The 19,553-nt window shown below is 43.5% G+C and overlaps 1 protein-coding gene across 2 annotated transcripts in view; it reads left to right on the top strand.

The window, feature by feature from the left end:
* Positions 1-15,723, top strand: part of TMX4 (thioredoxin related transmembrane protein 4) — a 754,579-nt gene extending 738,856 nt beyond the window's left edge. The window contains exon 8 of one of the 2 annotated variants that reach the window (XM_069608283.1): positions 14,881-15,723. In XM_069608283.1, coding sequence (XP_069464384.1) covers positions 14,881-15,158 — 278 coding nt within the window. In that variant the 3' untranslated portion in view covers positions 15,159-15,723. Of the gene's footprint in view, positions 1-14,877 lie in introns of both variants that reach the window. The other variant, XM_069608282.1, reaches the window with a different exon arrangement.
* Positions 15,724-19,553: the final 3,830 nt, after the last annotated feature.

The following is a 19,553-nucleotide window of genomic DNA, read 5'->3' as shown; positions in this document are numbered from 1 at the left end:
CCCTAACACCACAATTCTTTTTGCTGACACTGCTAGGCCCTCTAGGTCTAGGTAGAGTATCGTTCCTGCAACTAACTCTGTGGACAACACAGGTCGAAAGACGAAATCAGTGTGTACTCTCCAACATGTTCTGGTAATCTGGGGGACTGCTCGTGCCCTTTGATGCCATAGAGAACATGTCAGGATTTACTGGAATGCCTCTTACCACTACATAACGTGCCATGGCGTATATCACGAGCATTGCCTTCATTGAACACATGCCAGGTGTGGTGCAGACCATGCCACGGTCTGTGAATGAGATTGTCATGTTCAATTTACTTCAATCCCTACCGAGCAAGTTATCAGGAGAACTATCAGAGTATAAGAGGGGGCCCCTATGACCTTCCCTCCCACTTTAACATCTACATCTTTTGTGTAAGGAACGGTTAAAACAGTCCCAGAGTATCCCTGTGTGTCGAGAGTTTTGCCTGATAGCGGGAAGTCACCTTCACTGATGCACGACTTTTCCGCTCCTGAGTCCACCATAAAGATGAATAGTTTGTTCCCTATCTCTGCCCCCACCAACGGTTCCGTTTCTGGATTTAGGGTCATTGACAGGACTCTGCTCTCTGTGGGCTGTCCTAGTCAGGGTATGTATCTGTCCCCGGGAACAAGAAAGTGTTTCCCCTTACCACTGTGGGGCCTTGGAACAGAGCTATGGCGCCATTAGGCACGCTGCAGAAAGCGTTCCTATTCTCCCCCTGTTGGGGATTGAGCGGGCTGGTAATGTTGAACGGCCAGCTGCGGGTGTTATGGGGTTCAGGGGCCAGGGATCTTGGGTGGTAGCTGTCTGTAGGCCTGGTGAATTACATATGGTATTGAAGTCATCCTGGGAGGCATCCCTGGGGAGTTCCCTTGGTGTGGACCATAGTACTGCTGTTGATTGTAGTTGTAATGCCCTCCCTGCCTATTCTGTCACTCTCTTGAGAAATGCCCCATTTCCCACATTTTCAACATTGCCCTTCGCCCCTGAAACCCACCTCGTCCTTGCTGTTGTCCTCCTTACCACTGGGGTCCTGAGAATTGTGGATTGCCTCCCCACTGTCCTTGTCCTCTTTCAGCCCACACTGCTGCTATTCTTTCCAGTGCCGCGTTAGAGCGTCTGTTCTGGCATTGTCATGTTGATGCCGCAACTACTTTCAATAGTTTATTTTGGACTAGTTTTGCTTCCTCGGCCTATCGCCTGTGAACCATTTCCTTCTTGCGCTCTTTTATTCTTCTACAATGGTGAATTATGAGGCTTTGAATCTCAGGCCATCCTTTGGCTTCTACCCCGGCTATTTTGTCAAGCACTTTCTGTACTTCTTTGACCCATACCAATTCTGCCTGGTCCCCAATTGCAGCCACTAACAAGCTTGTAATATCCCATTTTGCTAAGAGCACCACCGCTGTGTTCTTTTCAAATGCATACATCCATTTGCCAGCCCCCGTCGTGAGTTGTGGGCAATGTTCCCTCTAAGCTATGCACATGTGCGCTTGGCCAGGCCCCATCTCTGTGCTGCTCACAGAATTTTTAGCAGTGCACACAGACAATTCTTAACTATTCAAAAAGATTTCATAAGGAACAAGCCACAGCAATTACCTGGAGGAAGGATAGCTTGGGGCAACGCGTTTGTCTTGGAAACAAGACAGCCCAGCACAACACAAGTTTGAATCCTGATCCCCCAATTAGAAACCACTCGCTGGTATTAAGCACGTTATAAATAAACAATAAAATTATTACATTTTCTTACTTAATTCGTCTTGATATTCTGCTCATTTGCAAGCATGACCTTAACCACGGAAATTCCCTAACAACAAAATACACACAAGAGGTTAAAAAATAATATGAAAAAGTGGCTCTGTTAACTGACAAATCTAACCAAGATATGCCTGCACATATTAACCAAATAATGTTGCCTCTCCAAGCATGACTCCCAAATTTCACGCTACCACACTTTTACCTTATGACTCTAACTTCTGCTCCAGAACATTTAGATACTACCGGAAAACCTTGACTCTTCCTCTCTTGGCTCTGTGAAAGGTTACCAGACAAGTACCCACATCCACTTGTTTTATGTTTGTTTTTTTCTTTCTATGCCCAGCTGTTTAGGACTTTTCAAAATAACCATGTGCTCTATATGTATCATCTCTAGCATATCACTGCATCTCCCACATGTTCAACATTGCCCTTCGCCCCTGAAACCCACCTCATCCTTGCTGTTGTCCTCCTTACCACTGGGGTCCTGAGAATTGTGGATTGCCTCCCCACTGTCCTTGTCCTCTTTCAGCCCACACTGCTGTTATTCTTTCCTGTGCCGCGTTAGAGCGTCTGTTCTGGCATTGTCATGTTGATGCCGCAGCTACTTTCAATAGTTTATTTTGGACTAGTTTCGCTTCCTCGGCATATCGCCTCTGAACCATTTCCTTCTTGCGCTCTTTTATTCTTCTACAATGGTGAATTATGAGGCTTTGAATCTCACGCCATCCTTTGGCTTCTACCCCGGCTATTTTGTCAAGCACTTTCTGTACTTCTTTGACCCATACCAATTCTGCCTAGTCCCCAATTGCAGCCACTAACAAGCTTGTAATATCCCATTTTGCTAAGAGCACCACCACTGTGTTCTTTTCAAATGCATACATCCATTTGCCAGCCCCCGTCGTGAGTTGTGGGCAATGTTCCCTCTAAGCTGTGCACATGTGCGTTTGTCCAGGTCCCATCTCTGTGCTGCTCACAGAATTTTTAGCAGTGCACACAGACAATTCTCAACTATTCAAAAAGATTTCATAAGGAACATGCCGCAGCAATTTCCTGGAGGAAGGATAGCTTGGGGCAACGCGTTTGTCTTGGAAACAAGACAGCCCAGCACAACACAAGTTTGAATCCTGATCCCCCAATTAGAAACCACTCGCTGGTATTAAGCACGTCATAAATAAACAATAAAATTAATACATTTTCTTACTTAATTCGTCTTGATATTCTGCTCATTTGCAAGCATGACCTTAAATACGGAAATTCCCTAACAACAAAATACACACAAGAGGGTAAAAAATAATATGAAAAAGTGGCTCTGTTAACTGACAAATCTAACCAAGATATGCCTGCACATATTAACCAAATAATGTTGCCTCTCCAAGCATGACTCCCAAATTTCACGCTACCACACTTTTACCTTATGACTCTAACTTCTGCTCCAGAACATTTAGATACTACCGGAAAACCTTGACTCTTCCTCTCTTGGCTCTGCGAAAGGTTACCAGACAAGTACCCACATCCACTTGTTTTATGTTTGTTTTTTTCTTTCTATGCTCAGCTGTTTAGGACTTTTCAAAATAACCATGTGCTCTATATGTATCATCTCTAACATATCACTGCATCTTATGTAACTGATGACAGAGAATTACAGTATGGGGATGCCTATTTACGAAGAAGGCATTCCATCTATTGTACCTCTGAGAGTTGATGCTATTAACTTAAAAGGTATATATGTAATTATTTTCAACAGGGCGCCATCGTAAGCCTCAGTAAGGTTCTTGTTTAATTTTGACTAGGCTGGGGTGAGGAAGGGTGGGCAAAACTATAGACTTTATAATGTGCCCTGTCTTTTCACTTCCTATGTCAGGGTTACAAACATGGCTCTAATCAGATTTTGCTCCCTACTTGGAGTCACATGATTTTTCAGGGAGTAAAAAGTTATCCGCTTTGCCAATAGTATTAAAAGATTTTCTTTCCCCTTAAATCTCCTCTTGAGATAGGGCAGCATTATTAGAGTTCCTTCCTATGCCATTGCTCTGCTGGTCACTTATTTGAAAAAATATCAGTGGAGCTTTTTAGGATGAAGCAGGGAGGGGAATGGCTCCAATATGTCCATTGTTTCTTGTTTTTTTAGGCACACTTTCCTTTATTTAGGGAGTAAATATGTATGGTGTATATGTCTCTTAGCGGTAAGGCTGGTGTTATCACAATTCACAGGACAACGTAATGTGGATAGTAGGCAGAGGCACAGGAATTTGTGATGATCATATTCTGAGGTGCAGTCATTCTGATGCAATTATTATCCTTACACACATTATTAGAGACATGTTCTCCTGGCCCTTGAGTTACTTAATTAAAGTGGCACTTGTACTCCTATTGGCATGTTTTTCGACAAATTGCTTTTAACTGCCTTTCCAGACCACGGAGCGGTCGTAGAGTCGAGTGCAGTCACTGCCGTGAAGGCTCTACTCAGCAATCTCCAGTTCCTGAGTCTACTTTCACTCTCTACTGTGGGAGGATACAAAAACCTTTCCAGACCGCGGGGCGGTCGCGGGGCCGTTGCAGAGTCGAGCGCAGTCTATGGCAGCGATGGCAAGACGTCGACCCTTGGAAGGTGAGGACGAGGGGAGAAGCACCAAAAGTAAAAGAGCGCGCCTACCAGGCTTTGCAGTGGAAAGCCTGGAAGAGAGCATGCAACCAGCAATGTCCCTACCATTGCCCTCACGACTGGACCCTCAAACAGCACCTCCAAACCAACTGAATAAAGAACCACAAAATGAGTGCCAAGTACAACATAATTCCCAACAGCTAATTAAGGACGCCGGCGGCGAGCTAGCAGGAGAAGTCCTGCCACTTGTAGTGGAAGCTAGAGCCGTGACTTCAGAAGCCACAGCGGAGAACTTCCCGCACAGGCTAGCAGTTACCCCCACAGAACAGGAAATGCTGTCAGAAATGTTAATGTCACAAACACTCCTGAATACAGAGCTGCAAAAATCTGAGGCAACAAAGCTATCTCAACTCGCTATTGCTGTGACCAAAAATACAGCCCCTAGGTCCCCCGAGACCATAACAGGATCGCCGCCCACTGAACCTATACTCCCTAGCACCAAGACTCTAGGGAGAGAAACCACACAGCCAAGATATCTCACCCCGTGTGATGAGTCGGGAGTTCCAGTGGCAGCGCCCGCTGCGTCGGCTCTGGCCCACGTGGAGGGAGAGGCCCACGGCTCCTCTTCTGTGTGTACTTGCCGCGGTTCACACGCACCTGGAGATTGGCGATCTCGTCTCGCCTCCCGGCAGGGCTTCCCCGCCACTCCTGCCTTCACCATCTGAGATGTCGCCAGCCACACGGGTCGAGGGGTTCCAGACGCGAGGCGTCTCTCCCTCGCGGCTCGATCTGGATGCCTGCCCGAGGCGGGGCAGGTAGAAAGGAGGGGCCCTCGCACTGATTAGCATCTCAGCCCTACCACTGGACACGGGAAGCCTGAGTGCACTCGCAAATGCAGCACCAGAAACTTTGCCAAGCAAGGACGAACAAACTCCATCAGGACAGCTTTAAATATTAAAAATAGTGGGCAATAACCACAAAATGTCAGTCCGAAAGGCAACATGTTCTAAAGCACCATAATGAAGAACATATAAAAACCAAAGTAAACTGAGCGCTTCCAACACAGCTACCTCTATGAACACGCTCAAAGTGTACTTTGGCCGGAAAGGGCGACAAGGGGAAGCCTCCCACAAGACATAACAGACGCTGAGCATCTGGCGATCGTGGAAGACACTGCGATGCACTTAACAGGCCTAAACATTCCTCCAATAACCCCTACAATGAAAGAAACCTCCTCATTACAAAACAAATCTGATGCAGTGTCTAATTCAGCACCAGAGAGGGCTACCTCCCCCAACAATGACAACAGGGGATGAGATCAACAAGACCCCTGCATCACTCTTAACAGAGACCACAATCCAGCCAGAGACTCTCCTCACGCCCCACTTGTCTCAACAAAGCGCAGGAGATGGCTATGGCCCAGCAGCAGTTGCAGGGACACTAGAACCCAGACATCCTCCAAGGGACCCAAGGGATTCATCTTATGAAGACGAGAGGGCCCTTAGAAAGAGACAGACAACTAATAATTTGTCTCCGATGAGACAGTCAATGCACATATCATTGACATTTCTCCTCCATCAGAAGCCACGGAAAAGATAAGAAGAGCTGAAAAACAACAGCCACTAGCATTGGAGATTCAAGGGGATACTGTCCAATGCCAAATAGACGGATGAGCGAGATCTCCAGCAAACCATTGCAGGATTCACCCCAGAAGAAAATAGATCCGATGACAATTCTCTCCACAGTGACAATCGCATTGGCACCATTTGGAAAATTGTATGAATCTCTCAATGACTCGCTGAAAGACCAAAACACTCTCATAGCTATGATGCATACCAAGATAACTTTCTTAGAGGGATTTGTGACGGCCAAGCTAAGAAACCCGGACCGGGAGCAATCACCTACTACAAATGAGGGTCAAAATATGATGAAACCAAGCACTGAACCAAACACCAGAGAGTACGAGGCAAAGGCTACACGATCCCTACACACCCAAACAGATGCCATAGGGGCCTCCACGTCAAGCCCCACACCGAAAGCCTCGAACGCCATTCCATCGGCTGCATCAAACCCCCCTGCCGGACCCCAAAAGAAGATCTGCATCCACTCATCACCTCCTTACCAATGTCCCCACAGATTGGCTACCCTGGCGTAAATCACACAAACTCTAGCCACAAAAGAAGAAAAGGTGACGTCAAACAGAACCTGGACAAAAGCCCGAAACAGAAGCCAACTTCAGCAATTTTCACCTTCATGGCAGACCACATTTTCCCTACATTCGACATCTTCTCGCACAAGGGCTCAACTCAAAAGGAAACAAAGAAAAAGACTGCTCCAAGTCAAAACAATACAACAAATGACCAAAGTGGGATATAAGTGGCCAGGAGAAGAGCAACTAATGCAAAATTAAGATTTAACCAAAAGAATACTGAACCTAGCCATAACACCTCCACGTGGAAAAACTCCCCTCTCCTCCAGACCCAGAGTGATCAAGGAGATGAGGAGCTACCACTAGAGGAGTCATCACAGGAGTCAATCGACCTAATGAACCTGAGTCTATACACAGTCGAAGACTCTGAATCAGAAATTCCTGAAGCCCTGCAACAAAATAGGACAAAACTGGAACCAGCAGATACTCGCCAGATGCCAAATGGAAACAAGAGGGTGCTTTTTGCAGGCACCAAGCACTCGTCACAACCTCTTTGGTCACAGGTCAGGGAAACGAAGACCAACAGCACACACGGAGGCTTAGATTCAACAAACCTTAAAAGTTTAAAGCGGAGACACATAGAGTCGGCGCAAGACTCATCTAAGTCCTTCACTAAAGGGAAAAACAGGAGTCAAGAGGTACGAAGGGACAAATCAGAAAAAGATGAAGAGATCCACAACCACTCAAGTGGACTGAGAGAATCCAGTCGCCCACTCATCAAACCTAAAACACAATACAGGTCAGAAGTCCACGACTCTAAGGAGATCCTGAGCCCGTATCCCCGGAAAGAAAAACCATGGCCGGGTGTCCAAAACAACAGTTATAAACTCATAGCGACTCGAACATTTAAGCTTCAAAGATGTTGAGAAGAGCGGGACCACTGGACCCTGAATTACAAGGCGATCACAAACATCTTCAAGCAAATCAAATCCATTCAATTCTCCTCGCCAAACATCATCGACATACTGGAACCCAACCCTAATGGAAGAAAAGACAGCTCCTACTTACACATCAATTCGATCAAAGCTCAAAAACTCTTATGGAGCACGAAAGACGATCTAAGCAACCTTGGATTAGATCTTAGCCTGGCAACCAAAGTGACGCCCAATAATGTCGAAAAGGCAACGAGAGAGAAGCTCCCCCGAAGTCCACGATCAACATTGAGAGGAAGAAATACGAGTGGGCTGCACAATTCCTTATCGCCTAGACCAAGAAGACCTTCTTCAAGGCTACCGTAAGGGCCTCCAGAGAGAGCAAACCTATCTCGAGGAGAAAAAAGAGAAAATTGCTGCAAAGGAAACTTGAACCAACAACGCACAGTCTCAGCCACGAGACCAGACAAAAGTAAAGCAACATCACTCCTCAGATAGACATCACCTGAAAGAAGACAGTGCGGATAAATCTGACCGCAAAAAATCGCACAACATGACCGAAAGTAGCTGGGACGCCAAAAGCAAGAAAGGGTGGAACTTCAGAGAGCACACACTCACTATTCCAAATGGAAACAACAGCGTCTGTTTAAGGACACAAATTAACAGGCTGAGAACAAAATAGCCACCACTCGTGGAAACTCGAGCTTTGTGGCACAAGAATACCATTCAAGGATCGAATACCACATCTACACTGTCACTGGCCTCTTGGAACACTAGGGGTTTTTCCCATTTGACCACAAAATCTGACGTTCACCTACCCAGCTTCCATGTACTATGTCTGCAGGAGACATGGCTCATTCGAAAACCCTCTCTGGACGGATTCGAGTTGGCCCACTCCCCCGCCCACAAGGGCCCCAAAGGAAGACCCAGCTTGCGACTAATAACAGCGATAAAAACAGGAAGCACCCTGACCCTGACAAAAGTCACCAAAAGAACTGAATTCATTTTGGCATCAATCATTAGTTGGTCAACTCCCTCTCCAAGTAGAAAGAGACGCAAGAGAAGATCCTACTCCTAAACATTTACTGGAACCCACTGTGAATACCAAACGAAACATTTCTGATGGAACTGGAATCGACAATCGACTCTGCCTTAACTGAGGAAGACGTCAGACATATAATGATCGTAGGAGACCTGAATATTGACCTACTCGCCCGCCAGGCTAATCCGCGAGGCCGCGTTGTGGTCCAAACTAATGGAATCTAGAGATCTACACAACCAACCTGCATCTCATGACTGATATAAAGCTCAGTCACACCCCAACATGGTAGAGAAACAGGGAAGGAGCAGCTATAGACTACATTCACGTGTCCAGAAGTTTGCTAAAATACTTCATTTCTTTCAAAGTGACAAGAACAGCAAATAGTGATCACAACTTACTATCCTACGAGTGGCATACAAACAGAAAGGAAATACTGGTAATGAACTCAACACTAGAAATCAACACCTATGGCACCCGCCTTCGCCTCCCGGACTCTGCTATCAATGCACTGATGCAAGATTATGTAGCTCGCACAATCCAAAACGACTTAAGCTCTTGAAATATTACAGACTATTCGACAGCCCTGGCAGTCTTTAAAACCACTGCAAAAAAGGGACCTCAACGCTGAACTCTGACAGTACACGTCTTTAACAAACAACTGGTGGAGAGAAGGAAGCACATTAGAAAATTAAAATGAGAAGCAAACAAATCAGGCTTCAAAACTCAAACAGAGTAACTAACCAAACCAGTCAAACAGCTGAATCCTGGCTGAAAGCCACCACACATCAGAGAAACCAAGACGATGTAGAAATTATGCTGCGCACAATATGCAGCAAGAAAACAAAGAATTGCTGGTCGCTAATCAATGCCAAAGCAAAGAGTGACAACCAGTCACTAACCAACGCAGTGGGCGAACTGAGGTGGGTTAAACACTTTGAGCAATTGTATAAAGCCCCCAAGAAATCCTCAATACTCTTACCGTCAACAAGAAAAGTAGAATGGGAGATCCTCACGGATCAAGAAACCATCATCAGCAAGATTAAAAAACTCAACGGCTCACCTGCTGCGGGGCCGGATGACATCACAAACTTCGATCTAAAGCAAAGGGCCAAAAGCTGGTCCAAGTTTGCTGCGGAAGTATTCAAAAACTGCAACACAGCCGCAGCCATCCCACCATCCTGGAAGAAGGCCATAGTCGTTCCGATTTTCAAAAAAGACGCAAGAGACAACCCAAGCCACTACCGGCCCATAGCCTTATTAGATTCAATTGGGAACCTCTTTGCATCATTCATTCGGGAAAGTTTCCAAGACTGGGCATCTTCTGGCAAAATGAGCGACCCATTACAAGCAGGTTTTGTAAAAAACTAGGAACGACAGCTAACATCCTAGCCATAAGCACTTGAAGGCTAAAGTTATTGAGGGCCATCCCAAAATCTGCATGGCATTTATCGACCTGACATAGGCCTTTAACTGTGTGGACTGGATATTTCTGTGGGAAAAACTGGAAAACAACCAATGTCCACCAGCAATCCTGAACCCCAGCAAGGAACTGTACAGCAAAACACCAATGTGTGTACGTTTGAACCAGCAAGGGCTTTTGTCATCTTGGATAGAAACCAACTGAGGAGTGAAGCAAGGATGCCCCCTCGCCCCGGCTCTCTACAATACATATATAGCGAATTACAAAGAACACAAGACCAAAGTTCGTACATTCCCACCAAGATTGGGAGAAGAGAAAATATCTAGAATGTTATATGCTGATGACATCATCTTGATGGATCAAACGCCAATAGGCTCGCAAGGACAACTCACAAACCTTGACTCCTATCTGCAAGCCAACTACTTACAGATTAACCAAGAAAAAACTAAAATCTTGATCTTGGGAAAAGGTAAGAGAAAAAGAGAGAACTTTGCCTGGAAGGTACGAGAGGAGACTCTTAAGATTGTGAACAAGGTCAGATACCTCAGAGCGTAGGATGTGCGCAGGCATAGTTTTCTGAACTCTGGATGTGAAAGATAAAGTTGCTTCACCATTCAAACATTTAAACACCATCAAAGAGCCCATAAACTGAATCCTCTGTTCAGCAGTAAGCCAATGCAACTTCCTACGGGCATCTGACACCTGAGATCTGTGGCTGAGTCCACAGACAGCTCGCACTGCTCCATTTTGGAGCACATGCATCTTCTTTATGTTGGTTAGAGAGGTTCCAACCAATAAGCTGTTGCAATAGTCCAATTTCATATTAATAATTGCTGCCTCAATTAATGCTCTGTTTGCCTCTGATAAATAGGGTTGAATCTGCCATAAAAGATGAACATAATAAGAACATGAGGACTTACGATGGGATACTTGTTTCTTAAAAGATAGATCAGAAGCGAAGAAAACTAGTAGTGTTTTTACTGTTTCAGAAACTTGAATGACATTTCTGCAGTCAAGAAGCTTTTATATTGTTGATCAGGTGTTTTCAACTTCTGCTGGGTGCCAAGAATCAGTAACTCTGTTTTTGAGTTATTCAGAGCCAAAGAGTTCACAGTTATCCATGACTGGATTGCCTGAAAAATCTCATTAACTCTTCCAAAGTCAGTATTGTATGACCCTGTTAATTCGATCACCACCTGAGTGTCATCTGCATAATTTGAAAATTGAACCCCCAAAGTCACATAGTAGCTAAGAGTAGATATTAAAAGACAAAGGTGACAAGCATGATCCCTGAGACACACCACAGGTAAGAATAATTCTAGATGATTGCGCATTTCCCTTAACCACGTTAGCAGTTCTGATGCCTGAAAATGATTGAGCTGCAATAGGTGCACAACCACCCACCTTGTCCGCCAGCAAATTAATAATCAACTGAATCAAAAACAGCAGACAGATCCAATAATAGAAGTAAAGCCGTAGTACCTCTGTCAATTATTTCAGCAACATTAGATTTTAAATCTAAGAGTGCCGTTTCGGTCACATGATTCACCCGGAACCCTGATTGTCTTGAATTAAGGATATTCTGTTGTTCTACACATTTATGGTATTGACAACATGCTATTTTATCCAATATTTTTAATGTAAAATGGACATTAGTAATAGGCCTATAATTTCCTTGGTCAGCTCTATCTAATGCATCCTTTTTCAAGAGGGTCGTGATCCAGGCCACTTTAACTTTGTTAGATACAAGTGCTTCCTGAAAGGGGCGGTTTACAAATCTAGTTACCCAATGAGCAAGGGTCTTAATAGATTCCTTAAAGAGGGAAGCATCAAAAATATCACCCGTGCATGATGTTGGGTTCATCTTGGATACAATGCCAATCATTTCTCTTTCTGAGACCTTGTCAAAGACAAATGAAGGGAGCTCTCGACAAAGGGGGGAGCAGAGCAGGGAGTCAACTCCTCAAGATTCTGTGCCAGCCTAGTCTGAGGTAGAGTACCTTGCTGGTGATGAATTTTCTTGGTGACACCAACATGCATGGCTGGCACCAAGCGTCATCCATGACGATAGGTGATTCAACCATGGTTCCACTTACCTCTTTTAATACTGCAAACAGTTCTTTGGATCTTGATGTCGCCATTATCATTCTACCATTAAAATGAATTTTTTTGCTTTAAAAACTGCAGCTTTAAAAAGCCTGGCTGTGAGCTTATAGCTCTGCAGGGAGGTGCTGGATGGATATTTCTGCTTATTACTCTCTGCTTTTCATTTAGCTGCCCTAGCATTAAGAACATCAGAGCAAAACCAATGATTAGATTTAATCAATGGTTTCTGGTTCACAAGTCTCGTGGGAGCTAGTGTATCAAAGGCCTGATTGGTTGCTGATCTAAAATCATGTATAAAGTCTGCCAGCTAAATATTATCACCCAGAGACAGTAATAGTGGAGCCACTAAGGTCTCAAAGGCCTCCTGCGTAAACTTTTGACAGCTCCTAGTAGGAGCCAATATTTTGCCCAACTGAGGGTTTATATTTAAAGGAAGAAATACCTCAGGGAGAAATAATTGTAATTGTAATTGGTTATTTATAACACGCCTAATACCCAGAGGTTTCTAAGCGCGGACATGTGGATCAAACCTGTGGTGCTCTGCATCGCTGTGTTTCCAAGGCGAGCAAGTTGCCCCTCCCTCTGATCAGACCAGATACAGTTCTTCATCAAAATTTCATATACTTTCAGATTTTATGATAGAACCCAGTCCAATGTGTTTCCACCTTTGTGGGTTGAAGATTTAAAACATGTTGGTCAAAACCTACGGACTGAAGAATTTGTATCAAGGACAGAGCATTGTGGTTGTTGATTATTTGCCCATAGGTTGAAATCACCCAAAACCAGAAAGGTTGTTCGATGTTTTGAGCTGCTGCCCAAGAAGGCCAGTAATTGTTCTTCAAACAGTGGTGTCACCATGGGAGGTCTATATAATAATTATATACTGAGCGTACTAACGGCATCAATGTTCATTTTCAGTAACATAGCCTCACAGTGATCAAAATTAGGTATGTTGGAAATATAAAATGTAAGCTGTTTTTAAAAACAAGGATACTCCCCCTTTTCTGGACCCGACACAGTCTGAGTGTAAGAACATATAGCCTTCAGGAGTGGCCAATTGAATGCCATGTAACGTGGCTTCATGGAGCCAAGTCTCGGTGATTGCCAACACATCAAGATTAGGTTGTACAATAAAATCTGTTATTTCGGTAGCATGTCGTACCGCGGATCGTGTGTTTAATAATGCATATTTAAATGAGTTTAATGTAAGTTTGGTGCAAAGGTTAGTTTCTGCCTCCACCGAAGCATCAGCTGTACAAGTAGATACAGTCTCGACAACTAGCAGACTTACACTGTTCTGACTTGAGTTTACCGGAGAAGACTATAACACTAGAACTAAGTGACTTAAGGCAGGCAGAATATCAATGCTAGTTTTTTTTATGGCACAATTACCTGACATAGCCCAGAGCCTAGTTCTACAATATCTTTGAATCGCAGCTATCGGCTCACACCGAGCTGACACGAGAAGAGATTAATAATCTGGAAAAAGATGTTCAGCAAAGCAAAATCTAGGAGGACAAGCTCACCTTACATGAACCAGCACAAACCGGCTTTGACACGCCGGCGCTAACACGCCTGACATCATCTGAAAAGCTTAAGCAGCTGGTGAAGACTGGGCTTGTCTCAGGTGTGCTGGTGCAGGTGCCCCAGATCATCAGATTTGAGCTCTGGCCAAAAAGCTCAAGAAGAGTACACAAAGCTAAATGCTGCTTTCAAAGTGAGTAGACTAACCTCACATACAGCCAGGCACACATTCCACAGAACGTTATGGAATCTCACAAGTAATTACAAAGTACTTCAATTTCAATTAAAGCGCACCAAACACACATTCAGTTATGGCAGCATTATCAACCATTAATACCAACTACCCAAGCTGCCTTTTAATGAGAGTTATGTGTTTCTGCAATTTTAAAATCAATTTCGACTCACCTGATGCCAGCCTCAATGGTTATGAGCCACCCATCCCTTGCTTAACAACATCTAATACCCCCCAATGTAGGTATGACTTGATATGTGTCAATTATACAAAATAGATAACGAGTAGGGCTTGTCTACTGAGTGAACACTGCTCACCAGATGTTCACTGGTCTGGGTTGCTTATGAATGTGTAGCTTACTGCAGAGACAATTAATAGAAACAGTTCTTAATTAAATAACAATTAAAATGTCTTCGTTGCCACACCACCACTTCATGGTTCAATGTTTCCATCTTAGTTGTGAAGGGGAGTCCCATGAAATGCACACAAAGAAGTTCTGGTTGAAAGCTGAAAAACTATTTTTTGGAAGATTACCCTCAGTGTATCTTTCTTGATGCAAGCAATGTACTAAATCATCATGCACGTTTTTTTTTTTGGTTGCTTTTTCAAACACAACAGTTTCCCAATTTGTTGTCACCCCTGCTAATCAATGACCAATTCTGAAGTACCTGTTAAGTGCTCCATACATGGATGAAACAAATACCAAAAACCTGTGATAAAATGTGCAAAAAAAACATTTTAAATAAGGGCTTTGAGGAAAATTGGTCCTTGTTCATGTGCATTTGAATCTGAGTTTCGACAAGTCTACCCTCTTTCGATCAGCCAAGACAGTTCCATATTTGATGTTCTTATTCCAAAACCTCACCTTTTATAAGACAAGGATCAGTCACTCATACCTTCTTTCAGATCTACAGACTTGCTGAGCTGTTCTCTCTGGCTAGTGCATTGTGAGTTTGGTGTTTAGATCTGCAAAGGTTATTTAATGAGGCTTTACATCTGTCCTGTGTTCTGGGAATGTTAGATGCAGTAATCCTGTGTCAAGCCTCCTGGAATGTCAGATATTCACTGTTATCTTTCCTTTTTGTACCAGCAGAAATTAATGAAAAGGAGAACATGGAGGTTTCAGATGAAGAACTTGAAGAACAAGAGGAACCCCTCGAAGAAAAGAAAGAACTTTCTGACATTGAGGATGAGGAAAACGATGCAAGTGCTAGAGCTTCCGGGGAGGACTCTGAGGCTGCTGAAGATGGTGATTCACAAGCAAGGGAACAGGGTGAAGACAACCCTGACCAGCATTCTGCTGATCCCAACGTAGACACCGAAAGTTCAGTACGACAACGCAAAGCCGTAGTAAAAGAAGATGAACAGTAGCTTTTTACCTGAACCAAAGAATATATGCTCTTGGCCCCACGAGGTCTACAATTGAAGTTAATAATACAGATGTTAGTTTACATACCTGGGAGAGTTCATATTTTAAAGCTGATATTTTTCAGGTTTCTTTTTTATCAATACCTTTGTACATTTCTGGAAGCTCTATTCGCCTTGACAATCTCAATCCAAACTGCTTTCCTGATGTTCTATTTTGCATTAACACACCATTAGCATACCCAGATTATTTCTTGTAACAGCTTTACAAAGCTAGATCACCTCTGTCAAACAAGCTTGTATTACCTGATTCACTTTGCATAATATTTACCATTGTCGTTTGTTACTAAAGTTTCAAGGCCTCTCCAAAATGTGTCTTTTACAGTCACTTGAAATGTTATTTTTTGTGTATGGCACTCCCCAATGAAACTATCTTTTTATTTCTTTTTCTTTGCTCATTTGCATTGTATTACACAAAGGTGAAATATGTTTATGTTGGAACAGCCAGCATCATGTACATGTGGCCTTTTACAGTATGTTGCAAAAATATTAAAATTATTTGTTTTTATAATATTATATTTTTTAATTATATGTGCTTCTTTTGTGTGAGCACAATAACAGTAGCTTATTATATTAGACGGGTAAGTACAATGTAGCTGTACTAAAAGCAGTGTATCACTTTTATTGTAATATTTCCACAAAACCATAGATTTCTCGGGCATAATTTGTACTTGGCCCTCATTTTACAGACTGGCCTGTGTCACTGTGAGTTCATGGAATGAACATCCATAGTAATGAAAATCATCCTTTCACCAATAGTCTGACCAATCTATGAACAATTATGTTAGCTTTTTCATCTTTATTTATGTTTGTGAATAATTCTCACTCCACAAAATGAATTGCTACAAGCAGGTGCTGGCACCTGCAAAATGCTACAAGAATCCACCTGCAAACTACAGGTAAGGGGGAAGACAAGAAGGTGGTAAAATACAAGATTACCAAACGCAGGAGGATGGAATCCAGATGGTCCGAAAAGAAAATTCTTTTAAATGGTGTTGCAATTTATTTCTTTGACTTGGTCCGACACTTGTTACACCTCTGGGTAGGCATACAACAGATGCATCAAAGTTGTTATTCCTGCATTGGATGTAAAATATTTAATTTAGGGTTCTCTTTTGTGCAGTTTGCTGGGTTTTTGTTAAAGTGAACATGTTTATATAAGATCAATGTAAATCTATTTATGGATATTTTGTTGGGGTGTAGTGTCTGTAAGGCACAGCCAAAAGAAGCTTGGATCACTGCGCCAGAGTATTGTTTCAGCACTTGGAGTGCATGGTTGCAGGCTATGTCTTGAAGACACTATAGTTAAGCTATATTCTTGCAAAGAACACGGATACTGGTAGGGTTCATTTAGCTGGACATGGCTTCAGGCGCAGTCCCCTTAAGATATGACTGCAGGTCAAGTAAACAAAAGAGAGTGTACTCAGGAGACCCCCGGCCGGCCCATAGAGCCGAGGTTTGCTCCGAAGTACTTTAAGACGAGATAGCTGCACCTTGCGATGGATGTGGGTGCAGATTTATTACTCCAACACCAATCAATAAGGACAACTCAATGGTTTGGCAAAGGGAATCCGTTTAATGACAAGTACAAAAAACTGGGAGTCATGGCAATCAGCAGTAATGCAATAGTCCGTCTCGCTTCAACTCCAACGAACTTCATACAAACAGTGACATTTATACTCAAAACTCGTCATAATTGACGTGTTACACTTAAAAGTTAACATGCAATTCTATTGGCTAGGAAAGGTAACTTTAATATAGGTAGTATATCTGTATATGGTAACGGAGTGAGGGGATTGGGTAAATACTGTCAGGTGGGCGTCTAAGCCCTTCCTTCAAAAATGACTACTGTAGACGTCACTAAAAATACAACGTCCCATTAGTTGTACTAACTATAGGACCCTAGATTATTTGGTCCATTGTGATTGGGTTGGCACCAACCCCATGCATACATTTCCACTTTACTTAGCAGCATGCAGAATGGTCAGCCAGGTGCAGGCTGCCCCCGCAGCTACCCGGCCTTCCTCCAATTAAAGTTACAATTAATCATCACTTCAACAACTATGTGTCAATTATGTTACTGCGGTTGGCCTCAAAACTGCATCTTCTGTCTGGGACAGTTCCAATATCTCTTCCTGGGCGGATGCCAAGCCTAGGTGTGATCTCGTGCTTCTCCTCGCTCGGATGGTCATGTGATGCAGACGCCGTGAATTTGCCTAGTTTCTCTCAATTTGTGCATTTAATTCTTATTTGGCTTGCCACCTGCCTACGCTTCCTTATCATGACCTTTCAAAGACAGGATATTCTGTTCTTAAGTTTCAATTAGATGTAGCTACTGTCTGTTCCTTCTATTGGAATGACCTTGGCTCTCCTGGCACAAGTTGCATCTGCTGAGTTTGGATTCAGCCGTCTCTTCTCATTTTGCCAGAATATGAATCTTGTCTTGTTTGGCCTCTAGTAACCTGAGTTGATTCTGCTTTTCGTGCAAAGTGGAATTGCACTTATAATAATGTGCTTGGTTTTGAGGTAGATTATGTATAATGGCACTTGCCGCGCTATTCTTCTACTTAGCATACCAAGCTGCACTGATTTCGTAGCTTTCTTGCGATTCCAAGAATATGTACAGGCGTTAGCTGGTTGAATATCTTCATCCTGCTTACAGCTTAAGCTTCTTTGTGTTTCGACATCGTTCTCTTCCTTTGGGTTCACGATATCTTTACTCATGGTGTTTCCTCTCTGTGTGTCATTTTTTAGTTGTCATTTCTTCTATCTGTGAGTCTGTCCGGGCTATCGTGACATCACCATTCGTGTCACTCACCGGTTCGTAATCCTGGTGATACAGCTGAACCTTGACCCAGTGCTTGATTGTAGAGCCCGTAGTTAGACCTAACCAGGGCCTCCTCTCTGTTGAGGGAAAGAAGGCTCTTTTTAGCAACATGGAACACTGGGTGCACTTTCCAGGCAGTGGGAAGTTGTAACCGCACAGCAACACGATTAATCACTGCCAGAACAGAAAAGGGACCCACGAAACGAGGAAGGAGAGACTGTTTACCCGGAATCCGGAGGTTGCGTGTAGCCAACCATACCTTGGAACCCACCCCGTAAACCGGGGCAGGGGCACGATGGCGGTCTGCAAATTTCTTAACCCGTAACTGTGCACGGAGTAAATGCATACGAACATCGCGATGAATGGCGTCCATATCTCTGATGCAAGTATTGTCTGCAGGATTGTCAACTGGTAGGGCTGGATCCAGAGGTAAGGAACGTGGATGTTGTCATATAGAGAAAAGAATGGGGAAACCCCAGAGGATGTGTGAAAAGAGTTATTGTAGGCGAATTCCACAGCCGGTATCAGGGACAACCATGAATCCTGGTACTGCAATCAACTTCATACAAACAGTGACATTTATACTCAAAACTCATCATAATTGACGTGTTACACTTAAAAGTTAACATGCAATTCTATTGGCTAGGAAAGGTAACTTTAATATAGGTACTATATCTGTATATGGTAACGGAGTGAGGGGATTGGGTAAATACTGTCAGGTGGGCGTTTAAGCCCTTCCTTCAAAAATGACTACTGTAGACGTCACTAAAAGTACAACGTCCCATTGGTTTTTTCTAACTATAGGACCCTAGATTATTTGGTCCATTGTGATTGGGTTGGCACCAAACCCCATGCATAAATTTCCACTTCACTTAGCAGTACGCAGAATGGTCAGCCAGGTGCAGGCTGCCCCGTCAGCTACCCGGCCTTCCTCCAATTAAGGTTACAAGCAATCATCACTTCAACAACTATGTGTCAATTATGTTACTGCAGCTGGCCTCAAAACTGCATCTTCTGTCTGGGACAGTTCCGATATCTCTTCCTGGGCGGATGCCAAGCGTAGGTGTGAACTCGTGCTTCTCCTCGCACGGATGGTCATGTGATGCAGACGCCGTGAATTTGCGTAGTTTCTCTCAATTTGTGCATTTAATTCTTATTCGGCTTGACACCTGCCTATGCTTCCTTATCATGACCTTTCAAAGACAGGATATTCTGTTCTTAAGTTTCAATTGGATGTAGCTACTGTTCGTTCCTTCTCTTGGTATGACCTTGGCTCTCCTGGCACAAGTTGCATCTGCTGAGTTTGGATTCAGCCGTCTTTTCTCATTTTGCTAGAATATGAATCTTGTCTTGTTCGGCCTCTAGTAACCTGAGTTGATTCTGCTTTTCGTGCAAAGTGGAATTGCACTTATAATAATGTGCTTGGTTTTGAGGTAGATTATGTATAATGGCACTTGCCGCACTATTCTTCTACTTAGCATACCAAGCTGCACTGATTTCGTAGCTTTCTTGCG

This window comes from Ambystoma mexicanum, chromosome 4q, assembly GCF_040938575.1.
Source record: "Ambystoma mexicanum isolate Mex_15411 chromosome 4q, UKY_AmexF1_1, whole genome shotgun sequence".
In the NCBI taxonomy this organism is placed as follows: domain Eukaryota; kingdom Metazoa; phylum Chordata; class Amphibia; order Caudata; family Ambystomatidae; genus Ambystoma; species Ambystoma mexicanum.
Note: the sequence above shows the minus strand (reverse complement) of the source record. Positions and strands in the feature narration are given on the sequence as shown.